This window comes from Suncus etruscus, chromosome 4 (genome assembly GCF_024139225.1).
Source record: "Suncus etruscus isolate mSunEtr1 chromosome 4, mSunEtr1.pri.cur, whole genome shotgun sequence".
NCBI lineage: Eukaryota > Metazoa > Chordata > Mammalia > Eulipotyphla > Soricidae > Suncus > Suncus etruscus.
Window position 1 is genome coordinate 140945291 of NC_064851.1, and position 22592 is coordinate 140967882.

At 37.8% G+C, this 22592-nt stretch overlaps 1 protein-coding gene across 1 annotated transcript in view; it reads right to left on the reverse strand.

Moving 5' to 3' along the window:
* FUT10 (fucosyltransferase 10) overlaps window positions 1–22592 on the reverse strand; it is a 104744-nt gene that overhangs the window by 28092 nt on the left and 54060 nt on the right. The window contains exon 3 of the mRNA XM_049772366.1: window positions 6212–7047. Within this exon, the coding sequence (XP_049628323.1) occupies window positions 6212–7047 (836 nt within the window). The remainder of the gene's footprint in view (window positions 1–6211; window positions 7048–22592) is intronic.

Sequence of the window (22592 nt, forward strand, 5' to 3'; positions counted from 1 at the left end):
CATTTTTACCCTCAGTTCTTCGCTTTTCATGGAGCAGATCATTATCATCACTCAGGTCAACTGCCAGCCAGCTCCAAATTGAAAAAAATAGACTCTCACCCTGAGAAGAATACTTTGTTCCTATTTATCTCCTCTCAGCGGCCTCCTATCCTCCACCTTCCTTCACTGTGTACCTGTGCTTGCTATCATATTCAGTTTCTGAGAAGCCCCCACTCAAATACATTTCATGATATGGGACTGCTGGGAGTCCTTTGCAGACTCCAGATGGCCAAATCGCAGACCAAAGTGGTGTCCAGGATTCAACAACCCCCCCCCCCCGACTATTTCTAAAGACATAAAAGGAACATGTGTATATCCTTTGTATATCTTAGATGTATTCCCTTAACATCTATAGCTCTTTTTGAATATCCTCCTATATAGTGACAATTTTGCCCACTAGTATTTATTGTTTGTTTGTTTCCCCCCCTTTGGGATCTGTTCAGTAAATAATTTTGTTAGAAGAATATCTCTGTTTAGAATTCATGTTAGAACCAAGTTACAGGGAATGTTGGACTTTTTCCCTCGGCCCCCAGATGCACCAATAATACCTTGTAGCATTATTCCTCTTTTGCATAGGCACATTAAAATGAGAAAATATTACATATGCAAACAAGTTCTTATCTAATAGAGATGGGAACACAAATTTTGTAATGCAGTTAGGCCTTGTACCCTGAACATTGGCATAATGACTTGGCTCAGGCCTCAGAAGAATGAGTATTGCCCATACACCCCTGAACCATGGATACCATCTATGGAAAAAAACACAAATTTCTATACATTACCAGGAAATAAACCTCTACCAAGAAAGACCCTATCAATGCTCTGGCATTGACTTACTCTAAAGAGTGTTCTCTTAACACCCAGACTACTTAGCAACAGCAACAACTTACTTGCAGGGCAAGTCTCTCCTCATCTAATGGTAAAGTGAAACTAGAGGACGCTCCACATCAGCCTGACTCGATGAAGGAAATGCACAGAAACCAGAATCTTTAACTACAGAAACCTGACACCAACAACAGCTAATGTGCGAAAAAGTTTCACCGGGACTACGAAGAATGACTCAGGGGGTGGGCAGCCTGATATGCCTGGAGCTCAGGGTCGGTCTTATGTCAGAAAACTTCAGGGGTGAGGCCTCCTTGTAATTAGATTAAGGCTTTTTTTTTTCTGTTTTCCCCATACCATATTTTCCTGGGCCAATGCAAACAATAGTGATTGCCACTCTCACACCATTACTACTGTATTTTTTAACACTTATCCTTTAAGAAAAAAAGAATAAAAAAAAATAATAACTGTAGTAAAATGCCTGTCTCAAATACAGGCAGGGGATGGAAAGATGGGGCATTGGTGGCGGGAATGTTGCACTGGTGAAGGGGGGGGGGGTGTTTTGTTTATGACTAAAACCCAATTACAATCATGTTTGTAATCATGATGCTTAAATAAAAAATTATATTAAAAAATGAAAAAGAAATATGGGGCAGAACAACATGATTCATATTCTATGGTTTTGTTAAAAAAAGAAGAAAAGAGATAAGAAAGCTGTTGTGAGCCCCTGTTTAGAAGCTATAAATTTAGAAGAAAAAGTAAAAAAGAAGGGCTAATGTGGCAAGTGTTTTTATATTTTGTTTTCTTTTTATGTTGTTTTTTTGCATAGACACAGTAAATATTGGGGAAATTAGAAAGAAAATTCCCCTGTAGACAAAGATTTCTTAACACAACACAGAAATCACAAATTGTAAAAATAAAATTTGATGAGCTAGGCTTCATAAAGAATTTTTAAATTTTTAAATAAGTGTAATTTTTAAATTACACTTCAGTGATAAAGTGATAGTACAATGGTTAGGGCACCTTGCGTGCAAGCAACTGTCATTCAACATTAATAGTGCCGGGAATGATCCCCCAATTTCTTTAATTAGAAAATAATTAAAAACAAAATGCATGGTCAAGAAAAATAAAAACACAACACAGTTTGGAAGAAAACAGTTGTTAGTTGTATAATTGACAATGAGATATTCTAGAAAAGGAAAGCATTCTTAAGTATCAAAAGTAACAAAATAGCCTAATCGAAGTCAGAAAATATTGGTAACAAATATACAGGTAAAGATATATATAAAAATAAAATATAAATATTAGTTATTAAATGATTATCAAGTTAAATAACACTAAATACCTACTTTAATAAAGGAAAAAATAAGATCAACCTACTGGTTAATAAATAAACCTTTCAGACAATGTTGAGATGGGGGAAAGATAAAATTTTGGAAAACAAATGTTATTTCCTAATGTTAAACATATATCTGCTATGTAGCCTAGTTATTCCACTCCTAGGTATTTACAGAAGTAAATGAAAGCATATGTTCATATAAAGACTTTAATTTCTTAAAAAATGTATCACAGTGAGTTGTAATACCAAGAAATAAGTTGATAATGTATGTTCATCAATAAAAGTTTTCTAACTTAAATCAACTCATGTGTTGATCTCTTCAATTCTGAAAGACTTTCTCCTATCTAAAAAAAAATACAATGCTAAGAATGACTCCTCAGACTGACTGGATGTGAAGGCAAACACAGAACTCAAAGATCCCACATCTGGAATTTAGTCCTTTTCATATTGATTTGAACAAAAGAACTTAGCAAAGACAAGAAGATGTGTGGAATTAGGTTAATATATATATGTATATATATACATACATACACATATATATGTATATATACTTATGCCTTTACCTGTACCTATACCTATATAAAGAAGGAAAATCTGGAAATATAGATGTAGATATAGATATATAACAGTGGTATTGTGACCAATTGAAATCTCTCACTCTTTTGCTAGCTTGGGGGATGAAAGTAGGTATGTTGGGGAAAATCAGAGGACAAAGAACTTGGGTGGCCTTCTGGAATTAGACATACTCTCATCTACAGCCAACAAAATACTCAAATACTCATTGTTTCTACTTCAAATAACTGGATCTGTCAACAAATGTGAGAGATTAAATGGAGACTTAAACCCACTTGAGCCTCCAGATGAGAACCTCATCTTGACACTTTGGTTTCAGCCTTCCATAGGTTCCATCTAAGCCATGACCAGAATCATGATCCACAATATCTGTGAGGTGACAAACATATGTTGTTTCATGCCACTATGTTTGTGATAATATTTTTGATGGTATAGCTACCAGCAATAGCTATACCAGGAATTTAAAGAAGAAAAAGGAAAGTAGAGTGAGGAAAATTCATTTGATATTTAGATAGTATTTCCCACCACCAAACACAATAATTTAAACTATTATCAACTGTAAGAGAAAATGGAGTCAGAGAGGAATCAAATTCTTTCAGCTTGCCTGAAAAGAAATAAAACTGAAAAACTTACACTTAAGTAGCTTACTTTAAGGCAAGCCATATAAAAAGTATAGCAAATCTTGTAAAATAAATTGCAAATGAAAATAAATGGTCTAAACTCTTTAATTCACTTTCATGGCATGTTTTGCTCTGCTTTTCAATAATGAGCACATTAGCATTTGAGAACTCTAACAAGTTCATCAAAATGTAAGACAAGTCTCCTAATACTCTTTGTCAACCACTTCTCTGGGAAGAAAGAAAACATGAGAGCTCATTCCATCTAAGTTTCCTCAAAGACTCCCAAGAGAAGGGAGTCCATTTTTATCAACTTTAGGAACTCTGAAATACTATGATTAGCAATCTCTTCTGAAAATAGAGGACTGTATATTTTCTCCTTTATCTTTCAAAAAGCTGTTTATCAACTTTTATTACCTTTTTCTAGTCCCTACTAATAATTTCAGGGCTTCTGCAAGATACAGGAATAGGGTTTGCATACTTCACCCCCACCCATTTGTTGACATTTTATTTTAAAATGGTAAAGAAGACACAGTTCTATGCACACACTGCCTTGCCTGCCATTTTCCTATATGTACTGGGGAGCTGGAGAGTCAAGATGATCTTTGGGGTCCCAGTGCAGTCAGGAAAAGCAGGGCTTGGATGCTTTTAGTTTTTTGTGGTTATCATCTCTGTGTCTGGAAAATATCATGACGCATAGCACAGAAAAAATGATCATCCTCAGAGATTCTGTGTTCTACCTTGATATATCTTGAGATTTCTCAAGAATAAATGATTGGTATAGCAAGGCAATTAATGTGGTATCTACTACTCTTCTTATGTGTTTTTAGAGTAATGCATGTACTTTGGTTTCTGCTGTGATATGGCCTATAAATCAGGTCATACAGGAAGTCAGTGAAAACCAGGAAGTACTCTGAGAGGAATGATGTAATACTTAGTGTTCCTGTTACTGACTAAGACATTCAGCATAAAACAAATGACTTTATGAGAAAATTGATTACAAAATATTTATAAATGTGTGTAATTAAAGTTAGGAAAATGTTAAACTGAATCTAAGCACACACAATTAGCATATAAAAGTCTCATATTCTCACAATATGTCAAAATAATTCCACACACTTTTTATATATTTGAACTGAAATTAATATTATTAATCAAAATAAGCACTTAAATAATAAACAGAAATTATGCGCTTTTGTAGTATTTGCATAAAACGTAAGTTAAATGTTTAAGTGAGGCAAAGAAATAAATGATGGGTATAGCCAAGAGCTACATGTGGGCCATAGCATTTTAAAAACCTGTCTAAATTCAAAGTAATCTTTTTTCCCAATAAATTTCAATGTATCTGAGGCTGGAGCAATAGCACAGCCATAAGGTGTTTGCCTTGCACGCAGCCAACACAGGATAGACCTCGGTTCAAATCCCAGCATCCCATATGGTCCCCTGAGCCTGCCAGGAGCAACTTCTGAGTGAAGAGCCAAGAGTAACCCCTGAGCATTGCCGGGTGTGACCCAAAAACCAAAAATGAAATAAATTATTTCAGAGGTCTCTATCTGAATTACATATATATGTATATATATGCATGTATATGTATGTATATATGTATGTACATATATAATATGTACATATATATACATATATATGTAATTCAGAATATACATTCTGTTACAAAGTAAATAAAAGAATGTTAAGAAAATCTAAAAATTTGAAGACATTACTAAAAACTTTGTGTTGGTATTTAGACAATATCCAGCTGTGCTCAGGGCTTATTCTAAGCTCAGAAATCATTCCTGGCAGGCTTAGGGGTCGTATGGGGTTCCAGGGATCAAAACCAGTTCAGCTTTGTGCAAGGAAAAGACATGATACTCTGAGTTATCAGTTCTGCCTCTATATACTTGGGGGGGGGGGGACACCCGGTGATGTTCAAGGGTTACTCCTGACTATGCGCTCAGAAATCACTCCTGACTCAAGGGACCATATGGGATGCTGGAGGATCAAACTTCGGTCCGTCCTAGGTCAGCCACGTGCAAGGCAAACACCCTACTGCTGTGCCACTGCTCTGGCCCCATACCTCTATATTTTTAAATGAAGCTCCTTAAGGATTATCCTCATCATTACATGCCTCCCCTCTGTGTAATAACAAGCAACAAAGATGGTGGACAAGAATCAGAGAGAAAGGTGAGGGAGAATTTACTGATTAAGTAGATAAAAAGGAAAGAAATTTCAAACCAGAAGCCTTCAGATTCTGATTATAAGGGGTCTGGCAAAACCCCCAGCACTAATAACAAGGTTCAAGGATTGGCATATGGATCTCAGAAAGTACATGTTTAAAGAAATGTTTCGCTTTCTTCCCTTTTTCTGCAGCCCTTGCTAGCATGTGGAGCATGGTGTGCTCCAGGAAAAAAAAAAAAAAAAAAAACATAAAGAGAGTTGGAGGTTTTCTGAAAGAAAGACTAACTAGCAAACTTCATGAAAGTCCTTAAAGAGTCAATAAATACTCAATCTTTCTCATGGCCTGGTCTCTCTGGCAAGAGCAGTGGTGAGTGAGACTAAAGAAGGATGCAGAAAGACAAAACAGCCAACCAAGAACTTTATTTATTTATTTTATTTTTTTAGTTTTTGGGTCACACCTGATGACAGTCAGGGGTTACTCTTGCTATGCACTCAGAAATCACTCCTGGCTTGGGGGACCATATGGGATGCCTAGGGATCGAACGGCGGTCAGTCCTAGGTTAGCATGTGCAAGGCAGATGCCCTACCACTTGTGCCATTGCTCCAGCTCTGACCCAAGAACTTTTGAGGCAACTCTTGACTCACTTACCTTTTTTTGAAGCCTGATGTTATCCCACACTTTGTTGCACACCATGCACTCAAAGGCATCGATATAATTATCCTGATGGATATCTTGCACTCCCCAGGTCCGCTCCCGAAGGGCTTTGAGAAGTCTTGGGTTAGAGATCTCACCCTTCAGCTTCCATTGTATATAGGCCTCATACTGTTTGTCATCATAATCCAGTTGCCGGATATAACTTGCCAGCTGTTTCGGGTGAGAAAATTCTGAGACGAGAATAGCACTTCTGTTATTTGGCAGCCAGTCCTTGATGCTCGGGGATCCATAATACACAGGGACAACCCCCAGCTTCAGAGGCCTCCAGAATTTCTCCGTGATGTAGTCATCACATACAGCATTCTCAAAAGCAAGGATAAACTTGTACTGTGCAATGATCTTATAAAAAGCATCAGTATCCATGGCAGCTGGATTTCTCAGCGACTGAGGGAGATCTTTGTTCCGTAAACACTCTCCATAGGAATCGACCTCAATGTAAGACATCAGCTCTCGAACATAGCTGTCCCTATCGGAAGGCGGGTCACAGTCTGACTGCACATAGACTAGTGGAGCAAGTTTCTTTCGAAGATTATTTTTGGATGGCAAAGGGACCAGGTAGCGACGTGACTTGAGTACTTCTATGCTTTCCAGATACTGGGTAGTTAGTGGCAAGTGGGAATGACGGCTAAAGGTGGCTGTGTAGTTGAATAAGGTGATGACTGGCTTGTGAAAGAGCTTGTAATTGTTTTTGGGAGACTCTTCATGAAAAAGGGCCCAGTCGTGATGAGCCTTTCGAGGCAGAGGTAGACTCTCTATGTTAAAGTCAGTTCCTAGGAAAAGAAAGAAAATATTAGTAGGAACAAAATAAATTCAAGGAATAAGGTTCACATGCAGAGTTTGAGACTATAAATAAAAAGCATATTACAGTGTCTGCAAAGGACTGACAGTGAGTGTTAAATCCTTCATCTCCCAAAAACTACTAAGAGAGATCACAATGGTAAGAGGGAGTCTTCTTTTTCATTTTATAAGAAGGCAAATGGGAGTCGTAATGGAGCCAGGTTCTGAAGGGAGAATTTGTTTCATTTCTTGCAATTGGTGCTTATTTTTCTGAAGGTGTTGCCAACAAAGGGCAGAAGAATTTTTTTTTTAAATGGGTGCTTTGAGGCCAGACAGATAGTATAGCAAATAGAGTGCTTGTATTGAATGCCACAGACCTGAGTTCCAGTCCTAGGAGTTCATATACTCCAACAAATCCCATCAGAGGTGATCCCTGAGCACAAAGTCAGGAGTAAGCCCTGAACTTTACTAGGTCTGAACCAAAAATAAAACAAAAATAGTTCTTTAAAAAAAAATGTAAGAGAAATAAAGCCAAAAAAGGAGAAGTAACCAACTTGACAGATTGATTAACAGGAAAAAATAAATAAATAAAACCATGCAAAAGTAACAAGACCAGATATACAGGATAGATTTTTTAAAATCCAAAAATGATCGATTTCAACAAAGTGCAGTTAATCAATCTTAGTCTCAATGGTAGACAAGAGGCTTTTAAAGACAAAAGAGCTGATAATAGCACTATATTACAGACCACTGTAGGATGCACCCGAACTAACAAGCACATCAAGAAATAAAGAAGGGCATAATAGGTTATAATTATGAGTGATTCTAGTTTCCCTGAGATTAATTGGGAAACATTTGAAACATGATCTCGTGGAGACAGAAGTGACGGAATGTGGTAGGCAACTGATTCCAGACTCTGAATGAAGATACAATCAGAAAGAATTTATTTCTCTGATAAAGAATAATTAAGACAGTATCACAATTTGTAATAAGAATATCTAAGATTCTTGGGGCCGGTAAGGTGGCGCTAGAGGAAAGGTGTCTGCCTTGCAAGCGCTAGCCAAGGAAGGACTGCAGTTTGATCCCCCGGCGTCCCATATGGTCCCCCCAAGTCAGGGGCAATTTCTGAGTGCTTAGTCAGGAGTAACCCCTGAGCATCAAACGGGTGTGGCCCAAAAAACCAAAAAAAAAAAAAAAGAATATCTAAGATTCTTATGTTGTGACCCAATTGGGTTTTTAACTATAAGGGAATGATAAAAGAAATTCATCTTCCAGAATCAAAAAAAAAAAGGGGGGGGGGAACACCACCAAATAAATTCTTATAGCAGAATAAAATGTTCTCCAACAGAAATCATAAAAATTAATTATTTAACCCCAGTACACTCTCTTAAATATCTGGTGTTGGTGCCAATAGTACATCAATAAGAAATTAATTAATCAAGAAAGAATTTTAAAAAGCTAAAAACCAAAGACAACAAAAAACAACTAAAGACATATTCATGAGCACAGAAAAAAATCCTAAAGAAAGAACCTTCTGGTTAAAAGGCTTTCATTGTTAGTGATCAGGATGAAAGACTAACATCTAAAAATGGGTATATATTTGTTAATTTGGCACTGGCTATATTTGATCTTCAGTCTCAAAAAGAATGTTCATTTTCAATGAAAATGAACAGAATCATTTCTTGAGAACCACTGAGAACAACACCCCAACACTGCTGTGTGTGTCCCAACAGCCAAACTAAAAATAAGTACTCACATATTTACATTTAATACCATTTGGAGTTGGATAGTTGGTAAAGGTTAACAGAGTAATTGACATAAAATAATCTGAAAAGAAAGGCAAGATATTCAGGAAGACTCTATGTTGGTCTTGTGGTCAATGATTTGAACCAGAACCCAGAAACTTAAGTTAGGACATAAAGTTTCAATCAGATACATTTCTGTGATTTTCTGCAAAACCTTTGATACAAACTTAATTTTTTTTTATTTTATTTTTGGTTTGGGTGCCATACACAGTGGTCTCAGGAAATACTGCCTACTCTATGTTTGGAAGTTACTCTTGGTGGTGCTCAGGGGTTATGTGGTGCCTTGATAGAAATTTGACCTTCCACATGCAAAGCCTAAACTTAGTCTATTGAGCTATATCTCTATTCCCTCATTTGTCCTTTCACCAGTGAGCTCCCCCACTCAGTCTTGTGTTTCTGAACATATTATTCATGAACACTGAAATTAGAAGCACAGCAAGGCACACATCAAAAAGAACTATTAAAACCAGTGGTGGCATGAATGTAGGGAGAAAGGGACTTTCATTCACTACTGGTGGGAATGTAGATTGGTTCAGTCTTTGGGGAAACAATATGGACATTCCTCAAAAAAAAAAATTGAGCTTCCATATGATCCAACAATATCACTCTTGGAAATATATACAAAAGAAAAGAAGGGAAGGGAATGGGAGAGAGGGGAAGGGGAGGGGAAGGGTATGAGGAGGGGAAGAGAGGGGGGAGGGAAAGAGAGGGGAAGGGGAGGGGAAGGGAAGGGGAGGGGAAGAAAGGGGAGAGGAGGGAAGGGGAGAGAAAGAAAGGGGAGAAGAGAGGAGGAAAGGGGAAGGGAGAGGAGGAGAGGAAAGAGGAGGGAAAGAGGGGAAAAAAGGGAAGGGGAATGGGAGGGGAGGGAAGGGGAGAGGAGGAGAGGGAAGAGGAGGGAAAGGGAGGGGAGGAAAAGGGGAGGGGATGGGAAGGGGAGGAAGGGAAGGGAAAGAAAATGAGAAGGGAGGAAAGGGGAGGAGAGAAAAGGGGAGAGGAGGAAAGGGGAGGAGAGGGGAGAGGAGGGGAGGGAAGGAAAAGAAAGGAGAGGAAAGGGAAGGAATAGGAAGGAAAATTGATGGAAGGAAGGGAAAGGGGGGAGGGAAGGGAAGCAGAGGAAATGGAAGGAGAAGGGAAGAAAGGGGAGAGCAGGGGAGGGAGAGAGGAAAGGGAAAGGAGCGAGGGAAGGAGAGAGAAGTGAAGACCCCAAAACACAATGCAGAAAAACCCTCTGCAATTTATTTGTTCATCATTCATTATAACCAGAATCTGGAAACAACCAAGTTCACAAAAACAGTCTGAGTATGTTGTGTATGAGTCTGAGTGGCTAAAGGAACTATGGTACATCTATCCAATTGAATGACTCAGGAAATTTGCTTTTATATAGATGATATGAAGAGTATTATGCTGAGAAAAATGAGTCAGAAGGAGAGGGATATCAAATGATCACACTCATTCGTGGAATATAAAAAAATAGTATGGTAAAAATTCCCAAGACAATGGAGATGAGGATCAGAAAGACCAATCCATGGTAGGAAGCTTGCCACAAATAGCAAGGAAGTCCAGTTAGGAAAAATAAGAAACCACTATTACAATGATATTTGTAAATGATAACTCTGGATAAATGTAAAGTAATATACATAATACTCCTTCAGTAACCATATGGCAAACTACAGTATCTGAAAGGAAAAATGGAAGAGAGAGATAGAAGGGGAAGAGAAAAATGTCTGCCACAGAGGCAGGCAGGAGAGAGGCCAGGAGGGAATTCGAGGATACTAGTGATCAAAATGTGCATTGGTGAACGGAAGGGAGTGGGACATAGTATGACTGAAACTCATTCATTAATACCTTTGTGACTGTGCATATCATGGTGATTCAATTGAAGAATTTATTTAAAATAAAAAAAAGAAAGACACAAAAGAAAACTTAAAATGCATCATTCTTGTTATTTTTTGGGGGGTGTCACACCCAGCAGAGCTCAGGGGTTACTCCTGGCTCTATGCTCAGAAATCACTCCTGGCAGGTTCGGAGGACCATATGGGATGCCGGGATTTGAACCACTGTCCTTCTGTATGCAAGGCAAACTCACTACCTCCATGTTATCTCTCTGGCCCCTCAAATCTTTATTTTCTAAGAAATTATTTTTATGTATTCATAATGAACTTACAGTTATTCATGATTTTGTTTCAGACTTACAATGTTTCACCATCGATCCCTTCATTAGTGTCCACTTCCCTCCACCAATATCCAAGCCCCCCAACTATAAAAATCAATTAACCTCTGGTAAAACCATAAAAATGTGTGGCAGTTTCACTAATTTGATGCTTTGCCTTACTAGTTGTTACAAGAAGCAATTTCAGATTCAAATCTTCATTTCTTTGGGTTACTTTGTGTTTACAATACTCACAAATTTATTTCTTCCTTTAAATAACAGATGACAGAGAGATCTTAAGTAAAAGGAACTGCAACTTGGAATACAAATGAAATAAAACTAATGCAGGCAAATGATACCAGATTGTTCACTATGGAGACTGAATATGAAATAGCAGATAAGCAGAAGTGATAATACTTTATGGGGTGTGTTCCTCTGCCTCTTTCTTTCTGTAGGGCCATATACTCTTTTATATCCCCCAACTGGTAACAGAAGGCAACATGCACTGTTAACCCAGTCTACAATAAAGTTTGAGTCCCTTGTCTGGATCCAGAAATCCCTGAGGGGAGCAGAATTTTCAAACAGGCTTGTGGTTAAGGACCAGAGAGATCACTGGCCTCACCACATTGACTCTATTGAATAGCTTACCTTTAACACTCCCAAATACACCCATAAAAAGATATTATTTATCTTTAAATTCAAATTGCTTGAAAGAATGATAGGCTTTAATTTGGCAAAGAGAAATGTGCTTCCACATAATATTCTCCAAGTGTACTCTCCCTTTTTAAAAATAAACCTTGAGGGCACAGAAGTTAAGATACTTGCCTTACACCTGGCTGACCCCGGATAGATCCAGCACCACATATGAACCCTGGTTATATCACCAGAACTGACTACTGAACACCTGAGTAGGCCTGAAAACTTTCCCAATAGAGAGAACTAAAGCTTCCTTCCTATTTCTTCCATGTTCTTACGTCACTTCTCTTGACTCTTTTTTACCTGTCTCTGAATCAAATTCCAAGTCACGTCACTTGCACTCAATAATACATGCTACTGCCCTCTCTCAATTATGCATATCCAATTAGGCAGCTATCCATTGTACTCTTAAAATGGTAATTTCTCAAGTCCCCATATTAAGCCTGCACTGTAAGGCAGTCAATAACCTTGCAGTTCCTTTCCTACTAGTGCAGAGCCTGGGGCCAGAGTACAAATAGGAGTCCTGTCTGCCACATGCTTAAATATTAAAAAGCCATCAATCAATTGAGTAAACTGTCAAATGTTATATTCTCTTATCTTATAGACACACATGCATAATTTTAAAATATGTTCAAAGCAATAGTACAAAGCAAATGTTGTATTCAAAATTATCATTATTTTCTATCATAAATCTTTTTATTGTTTTTTATTTTTATTATTTTTATGTTTTTTAATTCTGGACCACAACTGGCCGTTCTCAGGGGTTACCACTGGCTCTGCACTCAGGAATTACTTTTAGCAGTTCTCAGGAACCACATAGGATGCTCGGGCTCAAACAAGCGTCAGCCACAAGTAAGGCAAACACCCCACCCACTGAATTATTGGTCTGGCCCCAAATCACAATTCTTATGTTGAGAGAAGAGTAGGAAGAATTCTCCCTTGCTTGTTGATTCATCCTCATCTAGTCTGACATTCCTTCCCTTCCACTCAAGACCACCAAAGAAAAACATCCATTTTCTGTTTCCCCTGAGGAAGGAAACAGCACACCATCCCATTGTCTAATATTGATCTGAAGCATCTATGTATGTTTTCTCCCAGGTTTCTCCCGAGCTTAGTCCCAATAAACAGCCTCTCCCATTCCACCAACTTTTCTAGGCCCTTAAACAATTTGTACCTGGAAGGCTAAGTTCAAGTGAACTAAGTTTGAGTTTCCAAGCTAGAATTCAGCTGTGATGGGTCCTCTTTCCTTTTCTCCCATAGTGTGACATACCCACACCCAGGTGGAGGACACAGACATGGGTGCCACAACCTTCAAATTCAAGTACAATCCTTATAAGGGCTCATTCCCTAATGAGAATTTAATAAATTTTCTCTGAACCCTCTTCTCACTAAACTTTGGCCTTAATTTGAGACAGCATTTGGCCAGGATTGCCTAAAACTGGGGAAAATCCACCATCCTTGATATTTGATCATGTTCCTTCTCCCCACACTTGACCTACCTTTATCAAGAAACTTGATAAGCTAGTTTAGCAAGAAACATGTTTTCCTTGATACCTTCTCAGTAACTTTCCATCCCACTGACCCTCCACTCTGTTGGCTTTAAATCCTGCTATCTTTGGGAGTTGAACTCAGTTCTATACAGAAGTCTCCCTTCTACAGTACACAATCTACCTTGTAATTTTACAAATTTCTAGGGCAATATGTTTCTTTTACAGCCCACCCCTTGATAAGTCTAGTCTTGACCAACTTTAAACCTAATTGTGCACTATATTAGCCCTGTTTGTGCCCTTGGGGTTATAAACCTGGGAAAGAGCTAATGCAGGTACTAAAAGTGGGCTCCAGAGCTTTGTGGCAGGGAGAACACTGTGGTACTTGGGTGTTAAAATACAGGCACTTAGAAGTATGTGATACATGAGCTCAATGGTCAAGGTAGACCGTGACCTTTGCCCATGAAATCCCTGTCCTGTGTGAAGAGATGGCTGTGGGAAGGCTAGCATTGATCTTTCTCGATAAGTCTATTGATTTCTCTGCCCAAATTTAAATTGCTAAACAATCTCCTTAATACACCTCAAATTCCTATTCTGAACTAAACAAAGACTTCGATAATTTCTCAAGTCCAGGTCATAAATAGAGGCTGAAGAGATAATACAGCAGGTAGAATATTTACCTTGCATGCTGCCAGGTTCAATACCTGGCATCCCAGATGGTCCCTGAACCCTTCCAGAAGTGATCCTTCATCGAAGATCCAAGAGTAAGTTCTGAGAACTGCCAGGTGTAGCCCAAAAACAAAAAATCTTCTTACAGTGACATCCAATAGAGTTGAGCATAAAAATTGCAAGATGAAAACTGACTGTTTTTTATACATTCAAGCAAAGTGACTTCTTTTCAATATTTTATTTAGAATTTGCTAAGATTGTTCCATCCCTATTCAGGTTTTGGTTTGCTACTGACAGACTCTAAATATATATATATATATATATTATAGACCATTCCCCTAAGTTTAAATGAAAGTTGAATAGCTTGCATAGCCCAGAGACAAGCACAAATAAACAAAGGCAAGCTAAACTAGTCCTTTCACATCTCCTTTTCTCCACTAAATATGACCACCACTAGGAAAGATCCTTGCATAGTAAATTAGGTGCTCTTACTTTGAGCATAATACCTTCCTTCACTTTTTCTTTTCCAAAATATACCTCAAGTACATATAATTGGACTGATCATAATCCTTGTTACATGAAGTCATCCAAGTCATTCATGACTTCAATAAATCAAGTATAAGCCTGAGAAATGAGTTAACTACAACACAGGCTACAGAAGATACAACAAGGCCTTTGCTCAGAGCCTTGACACAGAGAACCAAACATTTGTGTGCCCATGGGTAGGTTACTTAAACTTTCACATTCCTAACCAACACTGTTTGAAACCAAATAAAATTTCCATTGAGTGGTTATTGTCATACTTGAAGTACACAGATTCCAAATTCCTATGAAAAATAAAAATATTTTATACAATATCTGCCTTTTTCTTTTTCAAAACAATTTTTACCAAGTGGATTCAATATTAGAGAAGTCCTTTATGTAGGCAGAACATTCAAAGCAGAGACTTTTCCTGTGATGTAGGATCTTTTATATTTTCCAGATACTTAAATGACCCCTGAAAATTAGGCCTTCTGTTAGAATTTAAACACAAGGTATTACTGTTATAACCACAGATTTGCCCTCGATCACACTCCTGTGAGCCAATCATAATGATCCCAGAAGATCCCATCCTTTTACTAAAAGGAGACTGCATTGGTTAGTTTCATAGCTCCTTTATGTACTCAGTTCTGTGTTGTACTTTGTGAGACCCTGTACACCTAATTACTCAGGTTATTTAGTCAACATGTTTGCAATTAGGTTGCACCAGTGGGAGCACTGGAAGAATGAAGAGTAGGAGACAGAGAGGGCACCTCTTCAGAAAGATTTTTCATACTGGAGAGAATGGCAGGCAGCACTGGGGACAATAATTACATCCAGTGTGCTAGAGATACCATTCATTAACCATGATGAATTCCAGTGGGCCAGAAACACCAGCTCAGGGGTTCTAATTTGTGTTCCTGCTCATCCCAACAGCAGAGTTTTGGAGACCAGTAACTGAACACCATAGGCAATGCAAATTCCTCTTCTGCTTCACTAGTTTAGGGTGGTGGTGGTTTTTGGAGAAAATTCAAAATTTATAAGCTTCTCATCCCTTTCTGATGGTCTTTAAACCCTCCTTCTAACTAGTCATTTAATAAATTCCTAGTCTTTGAAATATTTAGAAAAAATTCTGTTTTCTGTCAAGAGCCAATTTCAAAGATTTGAAAATTCCATCTGATTGCAATTATGCCAAGTTCTGTTGAAAGTTTTCTTGTGGTCTCTTGCTCCAGGATTTTTGTGGAACTGATACTTCTTCACAATTCTGTCCTTTTGTTATCTTTATCCAAGGCTTCTAATTCTTCTCAGAGAAGTAGTATTTTACTTATTTCTCTTGGTCCATCTGGTGAAATTAGAGTGGCAAAAAAATGCAAGCCACCTATGTAAGTAGGGAAAATATAAAATCAGGAAATGAGTCTCCCCTTCAGAAAGGAACCAACAAATTACTTGAAACCAAAAGCATATTGCATTTTGTGAATTTTCCCTGAGCTGGTAATTATGATACACATAATGCTGATAACCAGAGAATTGCAAAGAATAATGAGGTCAAAGTGAAGGTCTCCAGTAAAACTGTACTTGAACACATGCTAAATTTTATCACAAATCACAAATCTTCTCCATTGCCTTTCCTGACATCTAATGCAAAAACAAATAAAGTTCTTGATGCAAAGGGCTTTCCTATAAAGTCATATGAATTTAAAAAAAAAAAAAAAAAAAAAAACCTCTGCAGTAAAAACGATATTTAAGTTTAAGATCTGATGGGTAAAACATACCCCATGTAGATCATTCATAAATCACAACTATGGTTGATTTTCTCAGTTGTAGCTAAAAATCACAGAAACAGAGACCTCTGTCCTCATTTCCTGCCTTGGATTAAGTCATTGGTTTAATAAAGCAAATAACTCTCACAAGTGCTACCTTTCTGTAAACAAAGACACAACTGCAATAAGGTAAACAGCAAATTAATGTACTTGACAGTTTCTAAATTCAAACCGAAATGGAAATTCCATAATTCCAAAGCATTAATTAAGAATAGTGCATTTTTGGGGCCCGGAGAGATAACACAGCGGCATTTGCCTTGCAAGCAGCTGATCCAGGACCTAAGGTGGTTGGTTCGAATCCCGGTGTCCCATATGGTCACCCGTGCCTGCCAGGACCTATTTCTGAGCAGACAGCCAGGAGTAACTCTTGAGCACCGCCGGGTGTGGCCCAAAAAAAACAAAAACAAAAACAAAAATAGTGCATTTTATGTTTTAAAGACAAAGAAATCAGTGTAAAAGTTAACCATTTGCACTGTCCATTCTGAGGAAGACATGTAAAGCCACATTGGTGTACTGAGATATTCTGTGAAAACTCACAAGAAAATCTCACGTAAAGCTGCATAATCACAAAGTATAGTTTGGATTTTGTTCCAGGAAAGTGAATGCTTTATTCTTCATCACTAAAAACTATGTTAGATTGTTTCTTCATCTCATATTCTGATTCTATTGCAGCCAATGTTACACAGAGACAAAAGACATCACGACTAGTTGAAAGAACAGCCTCTCCTGAAGTGCGAGGCTTTACTGAATCTTACTATTTGTAAAGTACTAAGTTGAGATCCTTAAATTGAGAAGTTTCTTCACAAATGAGTAAAATAAACCCTAAAGAATCTCATGAGTATGAAAGCAAATGTTAACCATTAGCTGAATTCTAGAGGAAAATAAGACAAATGCAAATAGCTCAGGTAGGAGGAGAAAAAAAAAAAGAATGATTATTTTGACAGGCCAGCATAAAGGGCTGAAATTCTAATAAGTATATAAAAAGGCAAGCAATTTTTAAAAATAAAATCCAATTAACTCAAGGCAAACAAGAAAAATAAAGAGTACTATCTGGTTCCTCAAGAATATCATTTGCATAGTAATCATGCAAAGTGCTACTCCTACTAAATGCAGTGACAGAGTGGAGACAGAGAGTATGCATGTTGGGTTAGAAATAATAGAAGGGGTCAAAACAGTAGTACAGTTGGTAGCACGTTTGCTTACTTTATGGCTGGCCCATGCTGAACCCCCAGAATCCCATGTGGCTCCCCAAGTCGCAAGACTGATTCCTGAATGCAAAGCCAGAAGAAATTTCTGAGCATCACTAGGTATGGCCCAACCTCACCCCCAAAAGTATAGAAGAGTAAATCTTCATCTTCCCATATCTTAATACTGAAAACTTAATAAAATTAGAAATATTACCATGTTAGTTATAACTGGTAAGAACAACTACAGTCAGATAAAAGTCTTGCAAGCGGTAACCGCAGAGGATAATTATTTGTTGTCTAGTCTTGAAGTTTGTATGAATTTGATTTTTTAGAAGCCAGAAACAAAGTGAGCAAAAAGAATATAGAAAAAGGATAATTCCCTATTCAATGTCTGAGACATCTAGGTCCCTTCCTTCTGCGAGAGACAGTCTGACTCATTTGCCTGCTATTTTTAATGAATGAATGTCTAGACATTTACAAAGAAAAAAAGGCTAAAACAAGTGAAACAAGGGAAGAGAAAAGGAAAAAGAAGGACAGAAAGGAGAGAGATGTTACATTTAATCAAATCTAGAAAAAAATTAATTACAAAAATACTATAGTATTTTATGACACTATAATTGTATTTCCACTTAAACTACACTATCATGCTTTCTTATGATAGAAATTTATTTTATTTTATTTTATATTGAAAAAAAATGTCATTTTTGGGCCTGAGACAGAGCATGGAGGTAAGGCGTTTGCCTTGCATTCAGAAAGAAAATGGTTCGAATCCCGGCATCACATATGGTTCCCCCTCCCCCACCCCCAGCCTGCTAGGAGCGATTTCTGAGCATAAAGCCAGGAGTAACCCCAGAGCACTGGTCAGCAAGCCATGGCTTGTGAGCCACATGCAGCTCTTTCCACTTTTTAATGCTGCTCTACTGTGTGCCTGGCGACCTCTCCAGGAGTCAGGACTCTGCAGCTAGCCTCTGTCAGTGCGAGGCCTGTGTGCAGCCCCTGCGGCAGGCTCCACACAGCTCTGATCAGAACCAAGGCCAACAATAAATAATATTCTAAAGTTTTTGTTTTATTAGTGTTATTTGTATCTCCCAATCTATGTGGATACTTGCAATGAAAACTTATTGAAACTAAAAAACAGTGTACCATCCTATGTATTTTCAGTTTTAAAAATGTGGCTCTCAAAATAAATTTCAATCGTGGTTTTGGCGAGATTTGGCTCAGCTGAAAAAAAAAAAAAAGTTGACCACCACTGCCCTATCCTGTACAAGTGATGGTTCCAAGGAAGAAGTAGTCCCAATGTTAGAAAGTAAAAATCCTCTTTGATACTTTGGTTTTCACAAAGAACAACGAGGCAAGGACATACACTTCTAAAGCAACAACACATGTGAAGTGGTCATTATTAGGACAGTTCAAAATGTAGTTATTTCTCTAACTAAACTCATCACTCTTTGTGGTGAGCTTCCTGAGGTGAGCTGGAACTTCCAGCTCTTTTCTCTTTTTTGTCTGAAAATTATTATTGCAAGAATGTCTTTCATTTTTCTTAGAAACCATAGATGAGTGAGACCATTCTGCGTTTTTCTCTCTCTCTCTGACTTATTTCACTCAGCATAATAGATTCCGTGTACATCCATGTATATTAAAATTTCATGACTTCATCTCTCCTGATAGCTGCATAATATTCCATTGTGTATATGTACCACAGTTTCTTAAGCCATTCGTCTGTTGAAGGGCATCTTGGTTATTTCCAGAGACTTGCTATGGTAAATAGTGCTGCAATGATTATAGGTGTAAGGAAGGGGTTTTTGTATTGTATTTTTGTGTTCCTAGGGTATATTCCTAGGAGTAGTATAGCTGGATCATATGGGAGCTCGATTTCCAGTTTTTGGAGGAATCTCCATATCGCTTTCCATAAAGGTTGAACTAGACGGCATTCCCACCAGCAGTGGATAAGAGTTCCTTTCTCCCCACATCCCCGCCAACACTGTTTATTCTCATTCTTTGTGATGTGTGCCATTCTCTGTGCTGTGAGGTGGTATCTCATCGTTGTTTTGATTTGCATCTCCCTGATGATTAGTGATGTGGAGCATTTTTTCATGTGTCTTTTGGCCATTTGTATTTCTTGTTCAAAGTGTCTGTTCATTTCTTCTCCCCATTTTTTGATGGGATAAGATTTTTTTCTTGTAAAGTTCTGTCAGTGCCTTATAAATTTTGGAGATTAGCCCCTTATCTGATGGGTATTGGGTGAATACTTTCTCCCACTCAGTGAGTGGCTCTTGTATCCTGGGCGCTATTTCCTTTGAGGTGCAGAAGCTTCTCAGCTTAATGTATTCCCATCTGTTAATCTCTGCTTTCACTTGCTTGGAGAGTGCAGTTTCCTCCTTGAATATGCCTATAGTCTCAATGTCCTGAAGTGTTTTGCCTATGTGTTATTCTATATATCTTATAGTTTTGGGTCTGATATTGAGGTCTTTAATCCATTTGGATTTTACCTTCGTACATGATATTAGCTGGGGGTCTAAGTTCAATTTTTTGCAAGTGGCTAGCCAATTGTGCCAACACCACTTATTGAAGAGGCTTTCCCTGCTCCAATTAGGATTTCCTGCTCCTTTATCAAAATTTAGCTGGGGAACATTTTCTGAGTATTCAAGCCTATTCCACTGATCTGAGGTCCTGTCCTTATTCCAATACCATGCTGTTTTGATGACTATTGCTTTGTAGTAAAGTTTAAAGTTGGGGAAAGTAATTCCTCCCATATTCTTTTTCCCAATGATTGCTTTAGCTATTCTAGGGTGTTTATTGTTCCAAACGAATTACAAAAGTGCCTGATCCACTTCTTTGAAGAATGTCATGGGTATCTTTAGAGGGATTGCATTAAATCTGTATAATGTCTTGGGGAGTATTGCCATTGTGATTATGTTAATCTTGCCAATCCATGAGCAGGGTATGTGTTTCCATTTCTGCGTGTCCTCTCTTATTTCTTGGAGCAGAGTTTTAGTTTTCTTTGTATAGGTCCTTCACATTTTTAGTCAAGTTGATTCCAAGATATTTGAGTTTGTGTGGCACTATTGTGAATGGGGTTGTTTTCTTAATGTCCATTTCTTCCTTATTACTATTGGTGTATAGAAAGGCCATTGATTTTTGTGTGTTAATTTTGTAGCCTGCCACCTTGCTATATGAGTCTATTGTTTCTAGAAGCTTTTTGGTAGAGTCTTTGGGGTTTTCTAAGTAGAGTATCATGTCATCTGCAAACAGTGAGAGCTTGGCTCCTTCCTTTCCTATCTGGATTCCCTTGATATCTTTTTCTTGCCTAATCGCTATAGCAAGTACTTCCAGTGCTATGTTGAATAGGAGTGGTGAGAGAGGACAGCCTTGTCTTGTGCCAGAATTTAGAGGGAAGGATTTTAGTTTTTCTCCATTGAGGATAATATTTGCCACTGGATTGTGGTAGATGGCCTTACCTATATTGAGAAAGGTTCCTTCCATTCCCATCTTGCTGAGAGTTTAGATCAAGAATGGGTGTTGGACCTTATCAAATGCTTTCTCTACATCTATCGATATGATCATGTGGTTTTTATTTTTCTTGTTGTTGATGTTGTGTATTATGTTGATAGATTTACGGATGTTAAACCATCCTTGCATTCCTGGGATGAAACCTACTTGATCATAGTGGATGATCTTCTTAATGAGGCACTGAATCCTATTTGCCAGGATTTTGTTGAGGATCTTTGCATCTGCATTCATCAGCGATATTGGTCTGTAATTTTCTTTTTTCGTAGCATCTCTGTCTGGTTTAGGTATCAAGGTGATGTTGGCTTTATAAAAGCTATTTGGAAGTGTTCCGTTTCTTCAATTTCATGAAAGAGTCTTGCCAGGATTGGTAGTAGTTCCTCTTGGAAAGTTTGAAAGAATTCATTAGTGAATCAATCTGGGCCTGGGCTTTTGTTTTTGGAAAGACATTTGATTACCGTTTTAATTTCATCAATGGTGATGGGGGTGTTTAGATATGCTACATCCTCTTCTTTCAACCATGGAAGATTATAAGAGTCGAAGAATTTATCCATTTCTTCCAGGTTCTTATTTTTAGTGGCGTAGAGTTTCTCGAAGTAGTTTCTGATTACCCTTTAAATCTGTCATATCAGTAATGATCTCTCATTTTTCATTCCTAATACAAGTTATCAAGTTTCTCTCTCTCTCTTTCTTTGTTAGGTTTGCCAGTGGTCTATCAATCTTGTTTATTTTTTCAAAGAACCAACTTCTGCTTTCGTTGATCTTTCGGATAGTTTTTTGGGTTTCCACTTCGTTGATTTCTGCTCTCAGCTTTGTTATTTCCTTCTGTCTTCCTATTCTTGGGTCCTTTTGTTGAGCATTTTCTAGTTCTATTAGCTGTGTCATTAAGCTACTCAGGTAAGCTCCTTCTTCCTTCCTGATGTGTGCTTGCAAAGCTATAAATTTTCCTCTCAGTACTGCTTTTGCTGTGTCACATAAGTTCTGATAGTTTGTGTCTTTATTGTCATTTGTTTCCAGGAACCTTTTGATTTCCTCCTTGATTTCATCTCGGACCCACTGGTTATTCAGTATGATGCTGTTTAACTTCCAGGTGTTGAAGTTTTTCTTCTGAGTCCCTTTGGTATTCACAAATAATTTCAGAGCCTTGTGGTCAGCAAAGGTAGTCTGCAAAATTTCTATCTGCTTGATATTATGGAGATATGTTTTATGTGCCAGCATGTAGTCTATCCTGGAGAATGTCCCGTGTACATTGGAGAAAAATGTGTATCCAGGTTTCTGGAGATGGAGTGTCATATATATATCCACTAGGCCTCTTTCTTCCATTTCTCTCCTCAGGTCTAGAAAATTCTTGTTGGGTTTCAGTCTGGTTGACCTATCCAGTGTTGACAAAGTTGTGTTGAGGTCCTCCACAATTATTGTGTTGTTATTGATATTATTTTTCATATTTGTCTACAGTTGTATTAAATATTTTGCTGGCCCCTCATTCGGTGCATATATGTTTAGGAGAGTGATTTCTTCCTGCTCTACATACCCCTTGATTAATATAAAATGTCCGTCTTTGTCCCTTACAACCTTTCTGAGTATAAAGTTTGCATTATCTGATATTAGTATGGCCACTCCAGCTTTTTTATGGGTGCTGTTTCCTTGGATAATTTTTCTCCAGCTTTTTATTTTGAGTCTATGTTTGTTCTGAGTATTC